At 52.2% G+C, this 23,220-nt stretch overlaps 1 protein-coding gene across 6 annotated transcripts in view; it reads left to right on the top strand.

Moving 5' to 3' along the window:
• The first annotated feature begins 2,844 nt into the window (after nucleotides 1-2,844).
• Nucleotides 2,845-23,220, top strand: part of AMPD3 (adenosine monophosphate deaminase 3) — a 43,693-nt gene continuing 23,317 nt past the window's right edge. The window contains exons 1-2 of one of the 6 annotated variants that reach the window (XM_058663389.1): nucleotides 2,845-2,963; nucleotides 11,684-11,909. In XM_058663389.1, coding sequence (XP_058519372.1) covers nucleotides 11,689-11,909 — 221 coding nt within the window. In that variant the 5' untranslated portion in view covers nucleotides 2,845-2,963; nucleotides 11,684-11,688. Of the gene's footprint in view, nucleotides 2,964-3,022; nucleotides 3,168-3,223; nucleotides 3,662-5,809; nucleotides 5,942-7,690; nucleotides 7,747-11,683; nucleotides 11,910-23,220 lie in introns of those variants that run through there. The other 5 variants (XM_058663388.1, XR_009245321.1, XM_004593790.2 and 2 more) reach the window with 5 other exon arrangements.

The raw sequence follows: 23,220 nt of genomic DNA, 5'->3' as shown, positions 1-23,220 counted from the left end.
TGATTCATCTTGTCTTTGCCGTACTTTTCCATGATGATGTTCACAAAGAAATGCTTTTTGTGAACTGCTAGGAAAACAAGCTACGTTCATAACAGTCCGTGACTTAATTAGCAAAACACGCTGTGGTTACGTACAAGAGTAACCGCTGCTGGAGAGACGGCCGTGGCTGGAACATAACACTGGGAAGAGGAAGGGGTGGAGGAGAGCTCGCATGAAACTTGTTATTGCATCACTCCCCTGCAACAGCAGCAACAAAGACGCTGAATTTGGCAGAGCACACAATAATACAGGACGTCAAAATGTGGTTCATTTAAAAACATAAAATGTAGCAGAATCTTTATGGTGCTTCGCGAGGACTTACAAATACTGAGTCTCTGAAGGCAAAGAACTTGAAAGTTCTGATTTTCAGTGATGAGTTTCTTTAACACAAGTGTGATTTCTAACATGCTGGCTTGGGACTGTCACAAATTTGTTACATTGCACAGACACACAGGGTCTGAATTAGAAAAGAACTTGATGAAAGGATCCTGCTATGTGAAGATACTTAACTGGCATAGGAATGGTTTCCTTGATCAATGTAGTGCGGCTTCCATGCTCGAGTCCAGTGTCCAGGCCCAATTCCCGTCTTGTTAGAAGCATACTTGTAAATCCATCTTTCAACCTTCCAAGTGCATTTTTAAGGAATTAAAAAAAATCCCACTTGTTTGAAATGCTTGCAAGAATAATCAACGAAAATAAACTTCATAAAAGAATCATCCTGTGGAATTTCCCATTTGTAAAATTGGTAGATGGGATTAAAAGTTAAGTTTACCATTTTATAAATGCAATCAAAGATAGAATTCTCTTTGGGCCTATTTATCTCTGTGAGGTTCTGTTTTAAAAATATTAGCTAAGTGAAGCCTGACACCAGGAAGGGGTCGGATGGAGAAATCTGAACAGTTCCTCTGACAGGACACTGACCCTACAAATAAACGCAGGAAGCATGGAGGTAAACAACCAGGAAGAGGCTTTGGAAAGTGACCCACTGGCATACATTTGGCTCGGGTTGGGGGCAGACCAGGCTGAGTCAGTTCACGTCATCCACTGGCAAGTCCGAGTGCTGGAACTGTGTGGGGGCCTGGCCAGGTTTGGTTGCGCTAAAAAAAAAACAGTACAAAACACAAAATGCCAAGGTGAAATGGCCTGTGCCAGTAGGGAATGCAGCACCCAACCAGCACACCTCCCACTGGTTCAGGTGAGGGACTAGTGTGTGATGGGCAGAGCCGGGAAGAGCTTCAATACTCATTGGTTCCAGTGGAGGTCGGGGCTCACAATAGATCCAACCCAGGGGTTACAACCACCAGCTGATCGGAGTGATGGACTGTGGCGGGCACTGTGCTTACTAGTAGTACATGTAGGAGCCTGGACTGGGAATGCCTCAAAGTTTCTTTGGGGATTCCCCTGAACAAAATGGAGGAATCAAAACATTAACCAAGAAAAGATGGAAGATGGAGTAGATCAATCAACCACCTCAGCTATATGTTTGCAGCGGAAAACTGGACAAGGGGAAACTCTAAGATAGACTATGTCAATCAGTGGATTCTGCACCAGCCTCATCGTACCTGGATTGTTGCTGATGATATGTTGGAGCTTCTAATTGATTGAGGTGACGCTCTGCTGGCTCTGCCTTCAAACCTGAGAGGGCCTCCCTAAGAGGCCGTTGAACTTGACTGGAAAGTGGGATGCTGGACTCTGTATGGTGTGAGCTTTTAATTAGGGAATCCCAACGGAACCTGAGCTGTGGTTATGCATCAAGGTGAAGGAATTCACCATGGGGGAAGGGTTTGGGGTGAAGGGGGGAGAATCCCAGTACCTATGAAATTGTGTCATGTAATACAATGTAATTAATGAATAAAAAAAAATATTAGCCAAGAGTCAACGATTAGCATGAACTGAACTTAGAAGCATACTTCCTAGTCTCATATGAAGATTGATTAAAATAAATTTTAATCATGTTGTTCTCACTGAACAAAGGCTTAATCACTGTGAAATTATAAGGTATATCGTAGCAATCTTCCAAAATGAATTCATTTAAACTTGATTCATCTAACCACAGCCCTAACAGTGTGCTTCATTTTATGTATAAACGTATAAAGCAATGCTATCTCAGATGTGTCTCATTTATAACTAAGTAGTTGGCAATCACCAGGCTACAAGGCAGAAGGAATAAACTCCAGAAGTCAGTGGGACAAGCCTGTGAAACGGTGGCACAGTGAGGACACAGAGGGTGCCCTTTCCCCATTTGGTGGGAGAGGCACAGAGGCATCCAGCTTGCCTCCTTAGTGTGGCTTGGAGGTGGGTGGGGTCGTTACCTAGGCCTGTAAACATAGCAGCAGGTTCTGCTTCGGGAAGCAAGGAGGTTCTAGGGGCCTCAAGGAAATCAGAGCACAGGCTGCAGCTGGGCGACCTGCTTGAGCAACGCGGGGCAGGTGTGCAGCGCAGTATGCAATCCACATTGCAAAGCCTGCAGCCCAGCCTTACTGACCTGCTCCACTGCCCGGTGCAGCTCCCAGCCAGTGCACACACTGGCAAGGCAGCAGCTCCTTGGCTCAACTCCTTGGGTCCCTGCCACCCACGTGAGAGACCTGGATTAAGTTCCTGGCTCCCTGCTTCGGCCTGGCCTAGCCAAGGCTGCTGTTGCGGGCATTCAGGGAGCGAGGCAGTGGATGGAAGTTTTCTCTCTCTCTCAAGCAAATAGAAATAAGCTAAAAACTAAGAAAAAAAAAATGACAACCAGACAGGAAGTTTTTAAAACCATGGGAGAGGCTGGGATCCCTGGAGTTGGCCGGCGGGTTAGTGAGAGAGCTGGTACGGTTGGCACCGCCTGGGGACCTGAGCAACAGAAAGCCAAGCGGGCAGGAGCTGGTGGACGCCAAGCATTCCCGCAAGCAAGGCGCGGTCGGCTGGCTCTGTGCTGGGAAGAGGTGAGTAAGGGAGGTTGGAAGGCACCCTCGGGCTGGGGCTCCTGAAAGGTCATTCCGGACTTTCAGGGGCGGGTTTGTAAGGAAGCCGGGGGAGCGGCGGGCTGGGCAGGCAGCCGGTGCGCCGGGAGGGGCAGGAAGGTGATCCCAGGGACCCGACGGACACCGAAGTGGGGAGCGCACGCCGGCGGGCGCCTCAGCTTCAGAGTAAGTCACTGGCACGGGCGGAAGGAGGTCGCGCAGACCCTCACTCGGAGGGCACAGAGTCCGGGGGGCGTCCTAGCGAAGTCGGGGACCAGCCGGGGACCAGCCGGGCATCGGACTCTGCTGCGGCGCCGCGCGAGCTTCCGGCCGGGCCCTGGGCGGCCGCTGCGCGCCGGGCGCTCTCAAGTTTCCGGCCTCAGGTGCGGCGCCGGCTTCTTCCCTGCGGACGCGGCCGCCCTCCTCCCGCTGGGCCAGCCCGGGGTCGGCGGAAGCTCGGGCAGCGGCCGCGCCGCAAAGCACCCCTCGGAACCCGTAGCTCCTGCATCTGCCGCGGGGCGCGCCGCAGGTTCCGCAGAGCGCCGGGTTGGGGGCGCGGCCTGGTCCCTCCCGGGGCCCGGCGGGCTGGAGAGCCCCGGCAGCCCAGCTCCGCAGCTCTTGGTAAGCGCCGGCTCAGCAGTCACCTGCGCTCCGCGGCATGGCCCTGTCCTCTGAGCCTGGTGAGTGCGCGCGATGCTGCTGGCTGACCTTGGCACGCGCCCTGAGGACCCTGCAGCCCGGGACGGCTGTCGAGGAGTGCAGGATTCCCTTGCACTCCTGGCCCACGGAAGGTGGCACTATCTCTGTCGCAGGATCTTCCCTTGCTTTGCTTTTGCCTGGACTCCTGCTCCTTGTCCCTGGGGTAGCATCAGGTGAGGTGCAGCATCCTGGTTCTCTGGTGGCCTATATTGAATTCGCCAAGTTTAGGGGAATTAAGGGTCCTGGGAGGAGCCACTGCTCTGGGAAGGTTTCTAGGTGCTCCTGGACAGCTGGGGGGGGGGGGGGGGGGGGGGCTATTAGCAGGAAAGGGTGTGGGGGTAAGTGGACAGTATGGTTAGGTCCCTGGATGCTTCATCCTGGCCACTGTAACTCTCTCAGAGAGAGCTGGGGAGGTCGTCGGCCCTGTGCCTGGGCAGTCTGTTCTCGCTCTTGAATTTCCTGGCAGCTACTCTCCCAGGCGATGGGGCTCATTGCTCTTGTAGGCTGGCAGAGGCCTCCTCTGGGATGAGTCTTGCTCTGGAAGTTTTGAAGTAGGAGAGGCTTGCTGACTACAGTGCATCATTCCTCCTGTAGGTTGTTGGGAACCTAGTGATGACAAATGAGCAAAGACCTGGGCGAGAGCCGGCAGGTCTGGGAGGGCTTCAGTGTGGGATGAAGGCTGAGCCTGGTTGGCTGTATGCCTGGATGTGGTGCCCAACATTTGACCATCTTTAGGCTGGCATCCTTACCAAGGAGCATCCTTCTCTGGCTGCCCAGCATCCATGCTGAGTGATGGTGGAACCACTGGGCCCTACAGGCAGGGCCTCTGTTGTTGTCCACGTTTCAGAGCTGTTGCCAGCAGGCCTTGGGTGGTGGGCTTGGCCTGGCCGGCTCTGCAGGTGATAGTTTGGGGTGCTGCTCTCTCTGCTGGAGCTGGTGGTGCCTGCACATGGCTCGGTGGGCGCTCAGCCCCTTTCTCAGCTGTCTGAGGTCCTAGATGAGGAGTGAGCGATTCTCTGCCAGGTCAAGCAGTTCCTCGAGGCTTGGCTTTGTTGTCCTTACACATGTGGGGGTCACTCCTCAGATGGCCTTGGATATCAGAACCAGGTCTTGCGAACATCATAAGGCAGATAAATGGTACCCCAGGGCGAAGCCAGGAAATCACCTGATCTGGAAAGCTGCTCCTTGGCCTTGCTGGTTTTTCCACTGAGTCTGTTAAGCTCCTCCCATGTGCTGGCTGCATATCTAGGACAAGAGACATGGCTTTAGGCTTCTGGTACAGAAGGGACTGGCCCCTGGTTTGGGTGCTGGCCTGGCCCAGTCACTGAGAAGTACCATTCAATGGGTTTTTCTTCTTTGGGGATAGTGCTGGTCATGGAATGGCACTCAATGAATAAAAGGAGGAAACTTTTTAGTTTGGATGAAACTGCATGTTTGTTTCTCTAGTTGACTGTCATGTGTTTTCCTAATCATGGTGACTGCTGCTGTCCTGCAGCGATGGACTCTGATGGTCAAAAGCTGAGGTTTATTAGTGGCATCAGACTTTATACACTGAGGGTCATATGGAATAAGGGAGGAAGTACTGAGCTTACCAACAAAACCCATCAACTGTTTTTATACTTCTGTTTGGAACTCCTTATTTTTTTTTAAAGATTTATTTATTTTTATTACAAAGTCAGATATACAGACAGGAGGAGAGACAGAGAAAAAGATCTTCCGTCCGATGGTTCACTCCCCAAGTGAGCCACAATGGCCGGTGCGCGCTGATCCGAAGCCAGGAACCAGGAACTTCTTCCTGGTCTCCCACCTGGGTGCAGGGTCCCAAAGCTTTGGGCCGTCCTCAACTGCTTTCCCAGGCCACAAGCAGGGAGCTGGATGGGAAGTGGAGCTGCTGGGATTAGAACCGGCGCCCATATGGGATCCCGGCACATTCAGGGTGAGGACTTTAGCCGCTAGGCCATGGTGCTGAGCCCTGGAACTCCTTTTGTTTTGTATATTCTACCAAGTGTTCTCATTCACATCCACTCAACTGTTTTCATACAAATGATATCCAATCAGTTATACAAAAGTATCCATTCGGTTGTTATAACACAAATATTATCCAATCAGTTGTGATCCTGTGCTCGCTGACCTTCTAGGGTCACAGTGTCCTCCTTCAGTGATGATGTTGAAAGATGGTGCTGACAAAGCACATGGTTCATGCCAGTTTCGAGTCCAGGCATGTTACCTACTCTCCCTGCTCTGTCATGCCAAGCCCTGAGGTCAGTACTTTTTATGACTCCTATTTTATAGGGAACGAAACTGAGTCACAGGAAAGTTCAGGGAATTGGCCAAGGTCACACAAGTTAATGGTCAAAGACACAAACCCAAGGAGTCTGGCTTGGGTCCCTGTTCTTAACCATACGTTGTGCTCTCTCTTGGATTGGCCATGGGTGCAGTCATCTACTTGGCTCACTCACTCATTCTTTCACACATACTCATTCAGCAGGTATTTATTGACTGTCTGTCATATTGTGGGCCCTGGGGGATATAAGCATTGAGGGAGACACATGGAATGTGTTGTGGAGCTGCGATTCAGCAAGCTGACCCCCTGTGCCCAACTTCTTGGGTGAGTCACACACACACTCTGCAACGACAAGGTGTCTGGGACCCCTTGATGCAGGTGCATGCCTTGCTTTGGGGGAGGAGAGTGAGATCTTTCTTGATGAGACCTAATTGGCCTTCCCAGACATTTAGCATTCGTAAGGAAGACTTCAGTGATTAAGCAAATGTCATCCGGTCTCCAGGACGGGAGACACAGAACTGAGTCTGGTTATCATAAACCATGTAGGTGTCTGTTCAAGCAGGAAGCAAGGCTTGGTGCTGGGGACTAGTGCCTGTCTGTCCCAGAAACTATCTGTGTGAGCTACAAGCAGCAGCGATGTGTTAGGCTTGAGGTGGGGTCAGCCATGAGGTCCTAGGCAGAACTTGCCCACCCTGGCCATTTTCCCAAGGGTCTTGCCTCTCCCTAGGCCCCAACAAAACTCCTGGCTGTTGTTCCGGTCTGTGGCATCCTAGAAGGGCACCTGGTGTCTGGACACAATGGAGTGGGTATCCCCTTGGAGCTGGACCCCAGGAAGACAGCTCCCTCTGGATTTGGAAAATGAAGACTCCAAGTGGAAGGCATTTTCCAAAGCCCATGCCACAGGGTATTCATAGGTGATTATTTTTCCCCCAATGGCAGTAGTGGTGGGATGGTTTAAGTGTGTTGGCTTACATGAAATTAAGCGGTTTTCTGTACTGGTGCTGAGTCTGTGACTAGAACATGTACGTGGAGTCCCAGAAGTGATTGTTCCTGTATTCCAGGCCTTCTGATATGTTCTGGTCTACAGACTAGACTTGGCTTAGACTAGGCTAAGGCTGGCCAGGATCCGGTTACAGGTACAAGATGTAATTCATAAACTGGGATGCTCCCATTTCAGCTCACCTGCAGAAATCATTCACCCCCTGGCATTTTTTTCCTCACATGCTGTGTCTGTTTAATGATTTAATGAATAAATATGACCCTCCTTCTTGTTGCTCGTTGCCTGCTGATTGCACTGTTTATGAAACAGCTGTCAGGACAGGTGGGTCATAAGCTCTGGTTGGCTAATCCCAGCAGCAGCACAGGGATTGAGTGTCACTGTGTAATCGTGCCCTGTGCTCGCATGAGTTAGGATGTGGCCTCAGTATGGCATGGCCATGAGGAGGTGACTCAGGCCCAACTTAGGGCTACAGCTGGTTTCCTGGCAAACAGCTGACCCATGTTCTCTGGGCTCTTCTCCCCTAGTGTTTCAACAGCACCCCAGAAATAGCCGTTTTGCTCACGGTTATTTCCCGGGCCCAAGTGATTTGTCAAAGTCGCTGGGAGCCGGTGTGTACCTTCCTGCTCTCCCACAGGGCAGGTGAGAGCCCTGCCCCTTGGGATATTGGCTTCACCCACCAGCTTGGCCTTAGAACTGCCCTTCTGGGAGAGAGCACCACGTGCTGCAGCCTCACTCGGGAGCTGGGAGCCCAGAAGGCAGCAGAGGGTACAGGGTTGGTTCAGGTGAGGTTTCTTTCTTTCTTGGATGGGTAGGTGGGGGTGTGTGTGGCTGGCAGAGTTGCTCAGCCCCCTGCAGTGTCTGGCTTCTTACAAGGAAGGTGGGAGGGAGTAGGCAGGACTGCAGTTTCTGGGGTCTCTGCCAGGATCTCTGTCCCCTTCTAGTAGAGCAAGAAGTAGTTCATGAAGTGGGAGGAGATGGGGAGGGAGGAGCGTGTGCTGACATGGGGGTTCAGTCCGAGCTGCCATTAGAAGGGTGTCATGGCTGGTAGGGTCCTCTGTGTTGAGACAGGACAAGCTGTGCCATAGCTGAGTTCCCCCGTGGTAAGATGATCCTGTCTTCAGGTCAGACTTGAGGGGGTTCCAAGGAAAGCAGTGAAGGCTGTGGGGATGTGTGTTGGGAGGGTATGGGTATTGCTACTCTACTCTCCCCAGGGCTCTGTGTGTATCCAGGAGGTGCACTGATGTTCTGTGCTTCCACAGAGTACTGCAGGGGCTTGCATGGGGGCAGCACCTCGTGGTTTCTTCTGCTGAGGCTGCAAACCGGGCAGTACTTGCATCCAGGTTATCGTTTGCCTTGGAGCCAACATGACCTGGGGCCTTTAAGATTCTTTGAAAGTTTCCACTTGCATTCCGTGTTTACAGCAGAATTTCCAGCTCAACTTTTGCTGCCCTACCTCCTGGCTGCTGGCAGATATGCAAAGCAGAGCCCTCCCACTGGAGCCTGCAGGCAGGACCCAGCCAGAAGTGCTCACACCCTGACTTGGCTCAGCTTCCTACAGCAGGCAGGCAGGCAGCACCTGACCCCCCAGTGTGCTTGGTTGGCTGTTGTGGCTCCTCGCCATCAGTCATGGAGACTCCAGCGGCAGGCTCAGGTTGGTGGTGTGGGCTCTGACCATGGGAGACTGGCAAGAGCAGAGTATCTTGCCAGGTGCTAGGAAGGGATTGTGGTGGTGGTGCGTACTTTGCTGGAACAGGGGTTGAGTATGGGGCAAAGCTACTGGTGGCTGGAACTGGTGGTATTTGGGAGCTTTCAAACTGGGGGACAGCACTCGAAGCTCATTGAAGGGTCCATGTGCAGCTATGAGATAAGCCCTATCGCTGGCTGACCCTTGCCCGTGCATTCACAGTTGAACCTTCCAGCCTACTGCCTGCAGCTGACAAGTACCTGTGTGGGTCTTGAGCAGGCAGCTAGAGCTAGAGTTAGGGTTGGCATCTGTGAAGGGGGCTTTCCTTGGCAGGCCTGGCCTTGTAGGTGTCTGTAATGGGGGATGTGGGGAGTGTGGGGGGCAGGAGACCACAGGCACTAGAGGAAAGGGGTAGCTGGTGGGACCTGTTTTGCAGGCTTGTGACACTTAGTATCTCCCACAGGGCCTGTTTTACCAGCCATGAACATCACTTCTCTTGGGGGACACAGGTTAAGGAAGATTTAGCTGTGTGAGCTAAAGAGGAGGCTGTTTAGGAGGAAGCATCCTCGAATGTATGCTTGGCTGAGTTGAACTAAAAATGCTTCCTGGACAGGCCCTGGCATGCTGAGCCTCAGCCACGTTGACTCCTCCCAGCTGTCTTGTCCCCAGGGGCGTCACCTGGGGGTCTGGGTCACGCAGTGTGTGCTGGGAGGGAGGTGATGGCTACGGGCAGCATCGTGGTGTCACTCCTTAGTGGGGGTGGGTTACGTGGGAGAGGCCCAAATGACCAAAACCTACAGGAAAAGAGGTTTTGTTCCCCCCCCACCATTCATTTTCTTGGTACCTGTTTGAAAAATGATGACCCCTTAGCCAAAGAAGACGTCCCCACCCCAACACCCACAGGTGACTCTGCTTTCCAGGCCTGGCGAGTGTGTGTGTCTCCCAGAGCCCTCTTCCACAAGGGGCTTTATTTTCCTATCAAGGAAATAAAATGTGGGCTCTGTTTTATGTGTTATTTTGTCACTGATTTCACAAGATTTTTTTTTCATATGGTTGCATCATAATTATGACATTGATTAGCTAACACTGTCTGCAAGTAGGGCATAATGGGACGCAGGCTTTCAGAGTGAGTATAGAGAAGGCAGGTGAACATCTCCATACCTTTTCCTTCCTACACTTTATTTTAGAGAAATTTCTAAAAGAGAGATTAGTTGTTCCAACAGGGTGGTTGCTTCATGCTGCTGGGACCTGTGTAATATCTGCCTCAGCAATGCTCTGTGAGGTTAGGGAGCATTGCACCTGCCCTTGGCACTTGGAATTGGGGGGTTCCTGGCCTGATACAGCATCGGTTCTTCATGCTGCTCCAGCTTTCTTCTCTGGTCATCTCCTCTGAGCCTCTGCTGTGCCACTGTCCCACTTCCTTTCTTCTGCCTGCTGCCAGGACCGGGAGTTCAATACCATTGCTGTCTCAGAGTGGGCTCCCTTACACCTGCGCAGTCACGGTTGTGTGCTGAGGTACTCTTCTTCCCTCAGCTCCCTCCTGCTCACCCTCCCAGTGGCAGAGACCCATGTCCCTGGGTCAGGAAGTGAGAGGACACAGGTGTCAGCATCCGGGGCTCCCCAGCTGCCTGCCCGCCACCTGCCTGCTTCCTTCCTTCCTATCTGTTGCCAAGTGAAGACCAGAGCAGCGAGCCCTCCCAGAACCTTAGGGACCCCTGGGCTCTCCACAATTACCCTACTTGTAGTCCTTGAAGGTGACACAGTCTCACCTGTGACTCTCCCAGGTGTGAGGCCAGTAAGTTTTGTGCTGTTCTGGGGATGGTGAGGAGACCCTTCCTGATGCCCAGACCAACTGGGAGCAGCACAGCTGGGTGCTGAGGGCACAGGTGTGGGATCCAGGTGCTTGCGTCAGGTCCCTGAGCAGAGGCACAGAGGTGGAGAGATGGAAGAGAGGCTGAAAACAGAGCAGACCTTTGCCCACCCACGAGAAGGGTGGCCCTGGACCAGTAAGCTGTCTGTGTCTTCATTTTCTCACCTGTGAAATGGAAATAGAATAAGATCACCTGAATTACTTAGTAAAATGCAGGGCTCATGTTGTGGCTTAGTGGGTAAAGCTGGTGCCTACAATATCGGCATCCCAAATAGTTGTTGATTTGAAACCTGGCTATTTCACTTTCAGTTCAGCTCCCTGTTGATGTGCCTGGGAAAACAGCAGAGGATGACCCCAAGTGCTTGGGCCCCTGTACCCATGTGGGAGACCCAGAAGAAACTGCAGGCTCTTGGTTTCAGCCTGGCCATCTGGAAAGTGAACCAACCAGTGGAATGAAGACCTCTGTGTCTTTCTTTCTCTGTTAACTGTAACTTTCAAATAGTTAAACTCTTTAAAAAAAAATTCTTAAAAAAAATCCGTGGAACATGATTGGCTGGGAATATGTTTAGGGCTGTGTTAGTGTTTCTAAAGTAAAGAGGAGGGAAGAAATACACTGAGGGATATGGGCCAGTCCCTGAGGTATGCAGAAGGGAGACAGGGAGAACCTCTTTAGGGGAAGTGAATTTTCAGTTGGCTAAAGAGTGTTCTTGTCCCAAAGTTTAAAATTTTCTGTGAATTGCTAAGGGATTTGAAGTGTATGGGGGCACTCTTTCTTTCAGCAAAAAGCCCTTGTTTGAGGAAAAGAGGAATGCAACTGTGAATTTCCCAGGCTCCTCTCTTATCTCTTAGGGCCTGAGGTTCATGATTGAAAACCCTTTTGGAGACTGAACATTTGGCCTGAAGGTTTACGCAAACCTGTGTTGAATACCTGAGTGCCAAGGTTCAAGTCCTGGTTTCACTGCCGATTCAGCTTCCTGCTAATGCACACCCTAGGAGGCAGCGGGTGATGGCCCCAGTAGTGGGCTTAGGGCATTCAGGAGGGATGGCTGATGCGGAGGACCAGGTGGGGCAGCCCTCGTTCCGAGCTCTGTCTTCTGCTGGTCTGGTGACTCAGGCACCTGCAATAATTCCCCAAGGCTGATGCTTGTTCTTTCTGTCTTGCCAGCCGAGATGCCGCGTCAATTCCCCAAGCTGAACATCTCTGAAGTGGACGAGCAAGTTCGGCTCCTGGCTGAGAAGGTGTTTGCCAAAGTACTCCGAGAAGAGGACAGCAAGGATGCCTTGTCCCTTTTCACCGTCCCAGAGGACTGCCCCATTGGGCAGAAGGAAGCCAAGGAGAGGGAGCTGCAGAAGGAGCTGGCTGAGCAGAAGTCTGTGGAGACGGCCAAAAGGTTTGTGCGAAGGATGCATGTGCACAGACTCAGGAGGGCCATGGCATGGCTCCTCAGGGGACCTGGCGGGTCCATGCACCTGCAAGGACCTCTTAACCATGACTGTTTAGCTCAAGGAGGCTTTGGTGCCTCCATCCAGTTGAGAAAATCAGAACCCACTTTATCTCTGTTGCTGTTTTCTTAACAGATTGTGTGCAGACACATACACACACACACATACACACACACATACACGTTTCCATGGAGCGGCTCCCATTCCTTCCTGGAAATGTGGGTGTTTCTCATGATTCCCCAGTCTTTCTTCTTTTCATCCCCCATCTTCCTATCTTGTGCTGATTCCCATGGGTCCTTCTTTGCCAGGTGCCCTACTGGGAACATAGGTATGATAATCAACAGTGTAGTTCCCACCCTAGGACACCTATGGTGGTTTTAGCCAATTCTGGGCAAGTGAATGAAAGTGTAGTAGCCAGGATCTAGCCACATTACCATAAGCCATTTGAGCATAGGTGTAGGTTTTGATGTTGGAAATGGGTGACAACAGGTGGTAGAGTTAGACACAGAGGGTGAGTTGGAACCCTGGGGGCCTGTCAGTGGAAACGAGCATGGGGAAGCGATGCAGCCACTAAGTGACACCCCCAAAGTGGAGATGGAGGGAGGAAATGCCATATCTGGCTATACCCTTTCTGAGCCTTTCAGGTTTTCCCTAGTGGCTACCGCGGGCCAAACCACACTGAAAGCCAGATGGACACAACCTGGCATGGTGGGAGAGAGGGAGGCTTGGACGAACAGGTGCAGCCCAGTACAAAGGCAAGGAAAACAGTGAACTCAGGGGTGAGGGCAAGATTCTGTTGTATGCTGTGCATTCAGGAAACATGTGTCCCAGGAGACAGCCAGAGAACCCCTACTCTAAGAGTTGGCTTTGTGGAGGTGGGGGGCAGCCTTGCAGGTAGGGGAGTTGGCCAGGACTACTGAGGACTTACGGAAGCTGCCATGACCAGAAGAGAAGGAAGGAGTGGTGTGCTGTGTGGTTACAGGGGCAGGCAGTACCCGGATCAGACCCAGGTGCCTGATGGGAAGTATGGATCTTGACCATCGTCCTTTCACAGGTCTTCTGCTTGGAAGAGCAGAAAGGGGACAGGAAGAAGCCTTGAGCAGCTATGTCAGGCTGCAGCAGTGTCGCTGCCTGGCCATGCCTGCAGGTCCTTGTGACTGGAGCAGTGGGACCCTGAGGCCTCTCTCAGACCTGGATGAGGATTGGACCCCTTCCTGACTATTCCAAGTGAGCCCTTTTCTTTCCCCCCCAGTGTCAGATTGTCTGTGCCTCGGTAACTTTTTTGGGGGGAAAGCAGTAAAATATAGCTACCAGCTTCACTGTGGATATAGCTGGTGATTCTCTTCCCCAGAGGGGCTGAAAGCTACCAATGGAAGGAGTCTTTGGTGCCACTAGACAACTCCAAGGGTTAGCCCTCTGCTGGCCTAACAGAGGGGCCACACACCTGTGCTAATTTGAGCATTTCGCACCGTTAATGCTGAAAAGAGAAGAGGTCCTAGCAATTTTTTTTGTTGCCTGGAACAATCAGTGTCTGCAGCCAGCTTCCGTTGCTGAGGGACCCTGGGCCTGACATCTCCGCAGGGACTGTGCCCTGCTTGTCCAGGTCTGACATTGGCATTCCCTCCACCAGAGAGCCTCTGCGAGCCCTGGCCAAGCTTGTGCCCTCCCTTTCTTCCTTCCTGGGCAGGGTGCTGTCCTAGCTCATGTCTCTCTGTCCCATTGGCCCGTGAACTCCCTGGGTGTGACTGGCTCTGACTCCTGCTGTGCCTTCAGGACCCAGCCTGGGCCTTGGCCATGTGGAAGGGCAGGGGAAAGATGCCCTGTATGCCCACTGTTGCCACAAATGCCTTGTGGTGTTTGGGAATGGGGTAAAGGGGGGCCCTGTGGCTTCTTACAGTGCCACTGTACACTTAGTGTCCTGCCACTCTGTGTGACTTGGGGCCACTTAGGAAATCTGCCTGGGCCCCTCCTCTGTCTCTCCCTGCCCTCCACCTCCACACAGCTTTATGGAGATATAACCCAGATGCCATACAATTCGCCCATTGATGGTGTACAGCTTGGTGATTTTCGTCTTTACAGAGTCATGCAGCTGTCACCACAGTCTTAGAGCATGTTCATCTCCCCTGAAAGAATCCCTTCAGCCGACACTTCCTGCTCGTCCCGTCCCATCACATCCCCTCCTCCCCCCCCTTGGCATGGATTTTTCTCTTGCTGGCTCTCTTGTTTCTCATCCTGTGCCAGGCTTAGCAATGCACTCAAAATGGGAAGGTAGGCTTTTATGGACTTATATGGGAGGGAGTATCATGAAGGAGCAGGCATGATGCATGGTGACCATAAGCATGGGCTTTGGGATCAAACCAGCTGGGACCATGCAACAGCCATTCCTTTCTGCCCAATGGCCTTGCCCAAGGCTCTTACTGGCCTGAGCCTTTACCCCCATCTGCAAAATGAGGGGAATTGGATGACGTGCCTCGTGAAAATCGGATGAGCCAGTTCACATGAAATGCGTGGCACAGGTCTTGAAGCATCATTCCTGGTCTTGTTTTTGTTATTGTTGTGATTTGACAGTCGCCAGCAAGAGAGGAAAGAGAGCTATTAGGCAAGCAGACACAGAATCCCCAGCACAACACTCCGAGGGCAAGACGCCCGTAGGATCATGACGGGGCAATCTGGCGATGACCCTGAGTCACCGAGAGGGCTGCAGATTATGCTCCTCACGCTCTGAGTCCGAATGCAGGACGAAGCACTCCTTGGGAAAAGCCACTTGCATTGTCTAGTTACCCAGGCCAACTCAGGGCAGGATTACTCCTTGCACCCCAAAGGATGACCTCAAGGGGTGCTATTCCTAATTCCAGGTGTTACGGGGTTTCTGGTTCGCACCTGCAAACAGGGAGGGGCTTTGAAATATTGCATCAGTCCTTCGTTAAAAAAAAAAGAAAAGAAAAATGAGACTCAAAAGGGACAGACTTTGTTATCTGAAAAATCTAGCTGTTTGGAGCTTTTCCCAGAGAATGTTTTCAGTAAAATCGACAAACAGATCCAGCTAAAGTGTTACTAAATCATTTGTTTTTGAATCTCTTTAAATCAGAGTCAGGCAATATTTTTATTCTAATTCGGGGCCTTTGGCAAAGGAGCTTCATTTGTAATTGCTAATGTACCTACTTTTAAAGTTAAAAAGAGACTGCAGCTCTTTAAAAGGCAGTGAGGACTGTACTTCACCTTGACCTCTGGGGTCTTATAGAAGAAAGAGCAGCTGAGAAGGAAATGGAAAGGGAGAGAAATGGAGATCAACCTGGGCCCGGAGCCAAGTAGAAGAGGGAGAAGGCAGCAGGTTATGGGAGGGTGGCAGAGGAGGCGGGCATGGTAGAGTTGTCTTTACACCTGACCCTCCGACTCAAAGATTTGGGCATCAGAGTTGCACCTGCCTGGCAGGCTGCTGGTCAGCAGGCCTGCGTGCAGAGTGGGTAGTGTCTGTGTGAACCCTCAGGCTCTCTGCAGACCCCTTTCACACCACCCATCAGGGAGCCTATAGCACCATCAGCAGTTCCCAGCTTGCCACTGGGGCTGGGACCTCTGCTGTCAGTCACAGTCACTGACAAGGAGTGCAGATGCCAGGGGAGTTAGCAGTGGTGCTGTGGACCTCAGGAGCAGAGGAGCCCATGGCAATGGAGTGGGTCTGCCCCCTGCACTGTTGGCTGAGCTCCCACACTGGTTTATGACTCCTGCACGGCAATCCTTGCCATCAGAGGGAGAGGCAATAGCAGCGTGAGCTCAGTGTGTGTGCATGTGTACGTATGCATGTGTGTCGCTGTGTGTATGTGGGAGAGGAACAAACTTTCCCATGTGAAATGACCCCTCCCACCCTGTCCCAAATGCTGCCACCCCCAGTGGGGATTAGGCGTCTCCTCTGGGATCCCAGAATATCCGGGCATTTCATTACTCCTGCCACAACATGGTTTAATAGCAACCTGTAAGTCTGTCTGAGTCTTGCTCTGTCATTCAGACGTAATCCCTGGAGTCTGGGGCTGTTTTTCACCTAGCCCTCTACCCCCACAGCCTGGCACATGGCAGTTGGTTGAGCTGGGTGCTTCTGTGGGTGCTGTGGGCATGAGTCTGGAGAGAGGCTTGCCTTGGTGCCTTTTGCTGCCACTCCTGTAGGCTTCAGAGGTCCTGGGAGATGCTGGGGGCTGTCCAAAATAGGGCTCAGCCAAGGGCTGCCTGTTCTCATGGCAGGAAGGGCTGGGGAACATGGATAGGTGGTGACACCGTGGATGGTGGGGCAGTGGTAGAGCAGGTGAGGGTGCTGACAGGTGCTGGGCAATGAGGTGTTGTAATAACAGCCTGGATGGTTACATCCCCTGCTTCTCTTGAGGGCCTGGTCAGTAAGAAGGGCACTGTGACAGGTCACCACCTATCCTAGAGATGACAGTGCTGTCCCCTGGGTTCTTAGGCTCTTAGTGTGGCCTGGAGCTCATGTCCTCATATCCCTGCCCTCTCAACTCCCTGGCAGGGCTGTGGTTCTGCCAGGTGTTTGTGGTGGGGGAAGGAGGGGTAAGCCAGCTGTAGCACAGTGAGGTAGCTTCCCCGTGCCCCAGGGGCCAGCATGAGGTGTGACAGGTGGCACTGTGAACAGACAGATCTTGGGCCCATCACGAAGAAGTGCTTTCTAACAGTGACAGCAGATCCTGTTTTGTTCCACTGTGTGTTTGTGTGTCTAGCTGTGCCCAGCCCAGAGAACATGCTTGTAAATGTTTATTGAAGGAGTGACTGACTGCTGATTCAGGAATGTAGTGCGCTCCCTGTTGCTAGAGGTGTCAAGGAAAGGCTACCACAGGGAGAGGCAGGGATGCATGGCCTTTCAAGTCTTTCCTGGTTAGGGAAGCCTGTGGTGCTGTGACTTAGGTAGATCTATGGTGGTTCCTTATGTGTCCTTGTTGCATTGCTGTGACACGTGTGAGCTTCCAGGTCATGTGTGGGTGCACATTGTCATACTGTATGTCATGTGCTGCCACTTTCCACCTCTGTTGGCTGGTTGCAGAGAGTAGATATGAGGTATGGGCCTATGTCAGAGCTGTCCAGGTGGCCTCCAGGAGCAGGTGTTAGAGTAGTGAAGATCCACTTGAAGTTCACAGCTGGTTGGAGGCCCAGCTCTGCTACGGGTTCCAGCTTCCTGCTAGTGCGCATCCTGGGAGGCAGTAGGGGACAGAGCGAGTATCTGGGCCCCTGCCACCCATGTGGAAGACCTGACTGGAGCTCTGGACTCCTGGCTTCAGCTTGGGCCAGTTCCTCCTGGCTGTTGTGACATTTGAGGTGTGAATCCATAGATGGAAGATCTCTGTGTGTGTCTTGCTTTCAAACACAGCAGTTTATTTTTTTTTTTTTAGCAGATAACTGTCTAATATGATGAGAGAGAATTTCTCCCATCCAAGTACTAACCAGGCCCAACCCTGCTTAGCTTCCGAGATCAGACGAAATCGGATGAGATCGGACGAGATCGGATGCGTTCAGGTTGGTATGGCCGTAGACAGATGAGAATTTCTATGAACATCGGATGGAGTGCGGCACAGTGAGCCTGAGGATAGAAGGCCAGGGATAGGACTGATCCAGTCATAAAAGCCCTTCCAGACAGAAAGCTGCCTTGGGCTGCTAGGAAGAGGGGAAGCTGGGGAGACTGCAGGCTGCCTGTGGCTTTGATGATGGAAGGGCTACATGCAAGGATCAGAAAGGGTCAGAGTGCTGTTTATTGCAAGTGAAAGCTACCCCTGACCCACCATCTGTAAGGAACTGGGACCTCATTCTTACAGCCACTTGGGACTGAATCCTGCCAATAGTTTGAATGAGCTTGGAAGTGAGTTCTTTCCCAGAGTCTTCAGTTGAGAGCTTGATGTGGCCAACATCTTGGTTTTGGCCTTTTAAGACCCTAAGCTGAAAGAGCTCAGCCAAGGCCACCCAAATCTCTCCCTTACAGAGCTTTGAGCTGATATAAGGGTGTGTTGTTTTAAGCCACCAAGTTGGTGATATTTTGTTATGCAGCAACAAAAACAGGGTCCCTGCTTGGGCTCCATTCAGCATGACCAACTTTCTGTGATACAAGCTCAGTGGTTAGCTTCAGGCCAAGATCTTGTCCAAGGTGATGGGCCTAGGGATTGGTCCATCTGTTATTAAACCTATTCCTTTACCTGCCAAGTCCAGTCTCCCAGCCCAAGGGTCATCATATGTGACAAATTGAAACTCATGGAAGATCGAGGCCATAGTTATAATACAAGAAGGAGCCTGCACAAGCCAGTGGCACTGGTCTTTTCACTGGGGCAGAAGAATATGAACATTCCTGGGAAAAGCCTGGTGGGCTTTTGGTTCAGCAAGCCTTCTAGTTTGTGTGTGTGTGTGCACTTTTACTCTTATTACCTGTCACTCACCTTGGAGGTTACTTGTTGCATCTCCTTGTAGGACCACCCAGACCTCAGCATTGGCTGACATATATGGGGATGAGGTTGGCACAGAGATTACAGGCAGCATCTTGACAGGCATGAGTGACATGGAGGCCCAGGGCTTATGAGACCCAGCTGAGCATGGCAGGATATGAGAGAGAGCCCAGAATAACGGCTCTTCCTCCAGACATGAATGTCCAAAAAATGCCTGAGGGGAATCTGCCTCTGAGGGGTGGTTGACTGCACATGTTGGCATCTTGCTTGCAGGCAGGAAGCTTGGCTCAGTTCTACATGACCAGTGGCAGGCTGGGGGCTTCCTGTGTTCCGGTTGAGTTTCCTGAAGTAGTACAGAGGGTCTGGTATACAGGACCAGCTGCAGAGCAAAGGTCAGCTCTATTTTTGTTTTTATTTTTAAAAACCATTTAGTTGAAAGAGAAGTTGAGACAGAAAGATCTTCCATCTGCTAGTTCACTCTCTAGATGGCCGTCATGGCCAGGGCCAGACCAGGCCAAAGCCAGGAGCAAGGAACTTTGTTCAGTGGGGTTGGCCGGTGCCCAAGCATGTGAGCCATCCTCTGCTGCTTTCCCAGGTGCATCAGTAGAAGGCTGGGTTAGAAGTGGCTAGGACTCGGGGGCTGAAACTTCTGGCAGCCTGTTGGCTGCTGGTAGGTCTCAGGCCGGGACGTCTCCATGCTCAGATCCCTGACTCCAGCCACCTCGTGCTCATGGTGAGCTGTCCCCAAGACTGCCTGGGCTCCAGGGACTGTTCCCTTCGGGGTGAGTACACTGAGGAGGGTGTCTCTGGGGCCCGGGCAGGCACAGGGCCCGCCTGTCACCATCATTGGGCAGGGGATGGGATTGGGGAGGGGCGCAACCTTGGGCCTGGGGGCTGAGACTTCCAGCAGCCCACTGGCTGCTGGTTGGTCTTAGGCTGGGGCGTCTCCATGCTCAGATCCCTGACTCCAGGCACCACGTGCATGTGGTGAGCTGTCCCCGGGCCTGCTGGGCTCCAGAGGCTGCTCTGTTCATGGTGAGTACACCGAGGGGGAGGTGTCTCGGGGCCCCTGGCGGGCACAGGGCCCATCCGCCATCATCATTGGATGAGGGGATGGGATTGGGGAGGGGCGCAACCTTAGGCCTGGGGGCTGGAACTTCTGGCAGCCTGTTGGGTGCTGTTGGATCTTAGGCTGGGGCGTTTCCATGCCACTGCATGCATGCGAGCTCTGGGGTTTTGGTTCTTTGAATCACTGCTTATGTAGCTCCACGTTGAACCCACTGTGCTTCTGGGATGTGAATCAATCCTATAGATTCCCAATGACAGAGTAACTTTTCCTTTGAAGAACATGTAATCACTGAACAATGCTGACCACCAAACACTGGTCCACATGAAACCTAAGACTTGTCTAGCAGGAGCATATCCTATTACCTGACATAATGGTAGGTCAGGAGATGGGTCACATTAGGCAGGGCCATAACATTAACTAGCACACGAGAGAACCATTTCCGGGGGTATATTCTTTGGGGGATGTGTGGGCCAAACCCTGTGGAAATCCTAGCCCCTCGGGTTAGTTCAAGAGATGGGGTGGTGATGGACTAAGCTAGGTGTGGTCAAGGAGCCTGCTATCACTCACAGGTAAAAGAACTCGCAACAGTCTGGACTGGTCAAGGTAGCAACACCCAAATGTGCATCCTGAATAGGGTGTGGGGTGGGCCGGTCTGCAACATTCACCAGCTCATACACGGCCAAATGGAAGGCCAGACTGTGCCGGGCACTGGCCTAAATCCCAATGGCATGTACAAGAACTGGGTCTGGGAGTGGATCAAATGGAAGAACTTGGGAAACTCCCCTGGTGGGTCATAGCTCCCGCTGGTGAACTGTGGTCCAGACCTGGGGGTCGGACAAGCTGGGCAAGGTTTCTCTAATAGCTGGCCAGTGGTGAATTGGTAATGGAACAGGGTAGACTGGGCAGGACTGAGCAAATCTTAGCCCATAAGTAAAATTAGAAACCAGGATGGAGCACAGGTCATGCCGAGCTTGGCTCTTGCACCTACTGGTCTACGTGAGTCAAGGACACTAAGCCACAGTGTCGGGACAGGTGAGGGGCTGTGCCAAGCTGAGTCAGAGCAACCACTGGCATGCGCGTGATCTATGGCTGGGAATAGGCCCAGTTGGGGAGCTAAGGGGACACCATAGCTGGATTGAGGTTCCCACCAAGGGACATGTGGGCTGGAATGGGAGGCTTCGTTCTGATCAGGGTACGGTTGTAGTCTCCCTTGGCACAAGTGTGGACTGAGACTAGACGCACCAGGCCGGGCCAGACTAACACCGTCTAGTGTTCTGGAGGACCAGGTAGATGTGGGACAAACTAGGTTGGGTCTCAACCCCTACTGAGCCATGCATGAACTGTATGTGGGTATGGACGAGCCGTGGCTGGATCCAACAGCAAGAACCAGTTTGGGTTGAAGGCCAGCCAGGAAAAACCACTGTTCCTGCTAGGACAGGAGGTGAACTGAGTAGGGCTGGCTAATGGACCCCCTGGTATGTGCAAAATCTGGCATTGGGAGAGGTTCTGATGGAGGAGCCTGGGCAACTCTTCTAGCAGAACACAGATCTGGCAGGTAAGCACAAGAAACATGATAGGAAACAGCCCAGAACAGGCCATGGGAAGTTTCCCAGTGGCATACAGTTTTGCATGAGCCAGGGGCAGACCAGGCTGAATCAGTTCACATCATCCACTGGCAAATCCGAGCACCAGAACAGAGTATGGGTCGAGCCAGGTTCAGTCGTGACAAAAACCAGTGCACATTATGGAATGCCAAGGTGAGGTTGCCTGTACCGGATGTAACCACAGCGCTGAACCAGGAAGGAGGGGGCATAGCCAGCAGGGAGTATATGGAGGGTTCCCTTGCTGGACAGCTACTCTTACTGGAGAGCGTAAGCTGGGATGAGGGCAGACCAGACTAGGCAGGGCTACAACACCTGTGGGCCTCATGAGAACTAGATCAGGCAAAAGCCAGGCTGGGCTGATTGTTCCTGCTGGTGAAAACTACAATTAGAGTGGGTGAGGGTTGTTTGGGCTTAGCTGTGGCATCAGCTGGCAGAAGTTGGCACTGGGGACTAATTCTGTCAAGTTAAATCACAGAACCACCTGGAGAGTGCATAATCTGGCAGTGGGAGAGGCCTGGGAGGGAAATAGTGGGCTCCTCCCTCTTGGGTTACCACTCCCACAGGAGGGCATGAAAACTAGAACAGGGGCTGGGGTGGCTAGACAGACATCCAAGAGCATCTGTGTGGGCTGCATAGTGGAGCTGTTTAGATGAAACTAAGCTTTAATACCCATTGAGATGTACGAGAGCCGAATGGGGTGTGGGACAGACTGGACTACTGCTACCCATACTGGCAAACCAGGGTAGGGGGCGAGCCTCATGGGGTTATTGTGGGTCGCTCCAACTAGGCTACAGCTCCCACTGGTTTATGTGAGGGCCAAGTGTGCTGGGCAAAACCAGGCTAGACTGCAACATCCATTGGTTCCAGTGGAAGTCGGGGCTGGAAACAGAACAACCCAGCAATTGCAACCACCAGCTGCTCGGGGCGATGGACTGTGGCGGGCCCTATACTTGCTAGTACATACAAGAATCTTCAGCGACCTCATTGTGCTTGGAGTGGCGAGATTGGCAACAATTCATAACTATTGAACCAGCAAGACCCTTGGAGCACGCCCCACATCAGGGACCTGGGGTGGGTGGGAGACTGGGTGGGGCTTCTCCCTTAAAATCCCCCTTTACCTCAGATATGTGAAGGAAACAATATGGAACTAATAGTCTTACCCATTTTTCTATAGCCCTTGAATCTTTTTACCCTAATTAACTACGTAAAGATTGCCAGGGATATAATAAAAAAAATGGAAAAGGGAAAAAAAGTGGCTAGAACTTGAATTGGTGCCCATATAGATGGATGCTTAACTTGCTGTGCCATCACCCCAGCTCCAAGGGTCAATCGTTGAAAAGGTACCACCTTCATCTTCCAGTTGTAAAAGGAGATAATTCAAGGTGGGCAGTTAAGACACAGAGCAGCATGACAAGTGGTGAGGATATAAAGCGAGGAGGGGAACTGGTTCCTGGAGGTTTGACGGTGAGCGAACCCGGCCAAGTACTGGGGAGAAGACAGCTACTTCAGGAGAGCCTCCAGGCCCTTTTTGGAGTTCAAGTAGTTTTTCTACATCCTGGAGGTGTTACCGGTGCCTGGAGAGGAGGAGGGGATCCCTTGGCTGGGGGTGGCGGTGTGGGTGTCACAGTTACCACTGAGTCCTTTGCTGGTGATTACTTGTGCTGTTGGGTGGAAAGTACTAGGAGAGTGCAGGGCCCCTATGGCAGAAAGTGGGACAGGGGATCAGTTTGTTTCTGGCGCTGGCCTCTGTGAGGTGGCATTGCAGGGAACCTGGGATTCCCTGGAGGCTGGGGAGAGGCCACACAAGGCCGGCACTACTGACTGCTGACTCAATCCTGCCATAGAGATTCCAGGGCTTGGGATGAGTTCATGAAGATGGCAGAGTCATCACAAATGAGCCTTGTGAGTGTGCATGAGCTTGCAGCATTTTAAAACAATTTTGTGTCCAGGAGCTGGTGAAGTCATCTTTTGGTGCCTAGGTGACCGGTCCAGATGGTGCTGAAATTCATGCCATGCCATGACTGGTTCCATTCCCATTGCAAAGACATAGCCCTGTGCCTGCTGCAGTAGCAGGGACTAGGATGGCCAATGTCATGCTTGGGAAGGAGGAGTGAGGCAGGTGGCAGTGTGGAGCATCCATCTTGCTGGGTGACTTGATGCAAGC

This window comes from Ochotona princeps, chromosome 4 (genome assembly GCF_030435755.1).
Source record: "Ochotona princeps isolate mOchPri1 chromosome 4, mOchPri1.hap1, whole genome shotgun sequence".
Taxonomy (NCBI): Eukaryota; Metazoa; Chordata; class Mammalia; order Lagomorpha; family Ochotonidae; genus Ochotona; species Ochotona princeps.
Note: the sequence above shows the minus strand (reverse complement) of the source record. Positions and strands in the feature narration are given on the sequence as shown.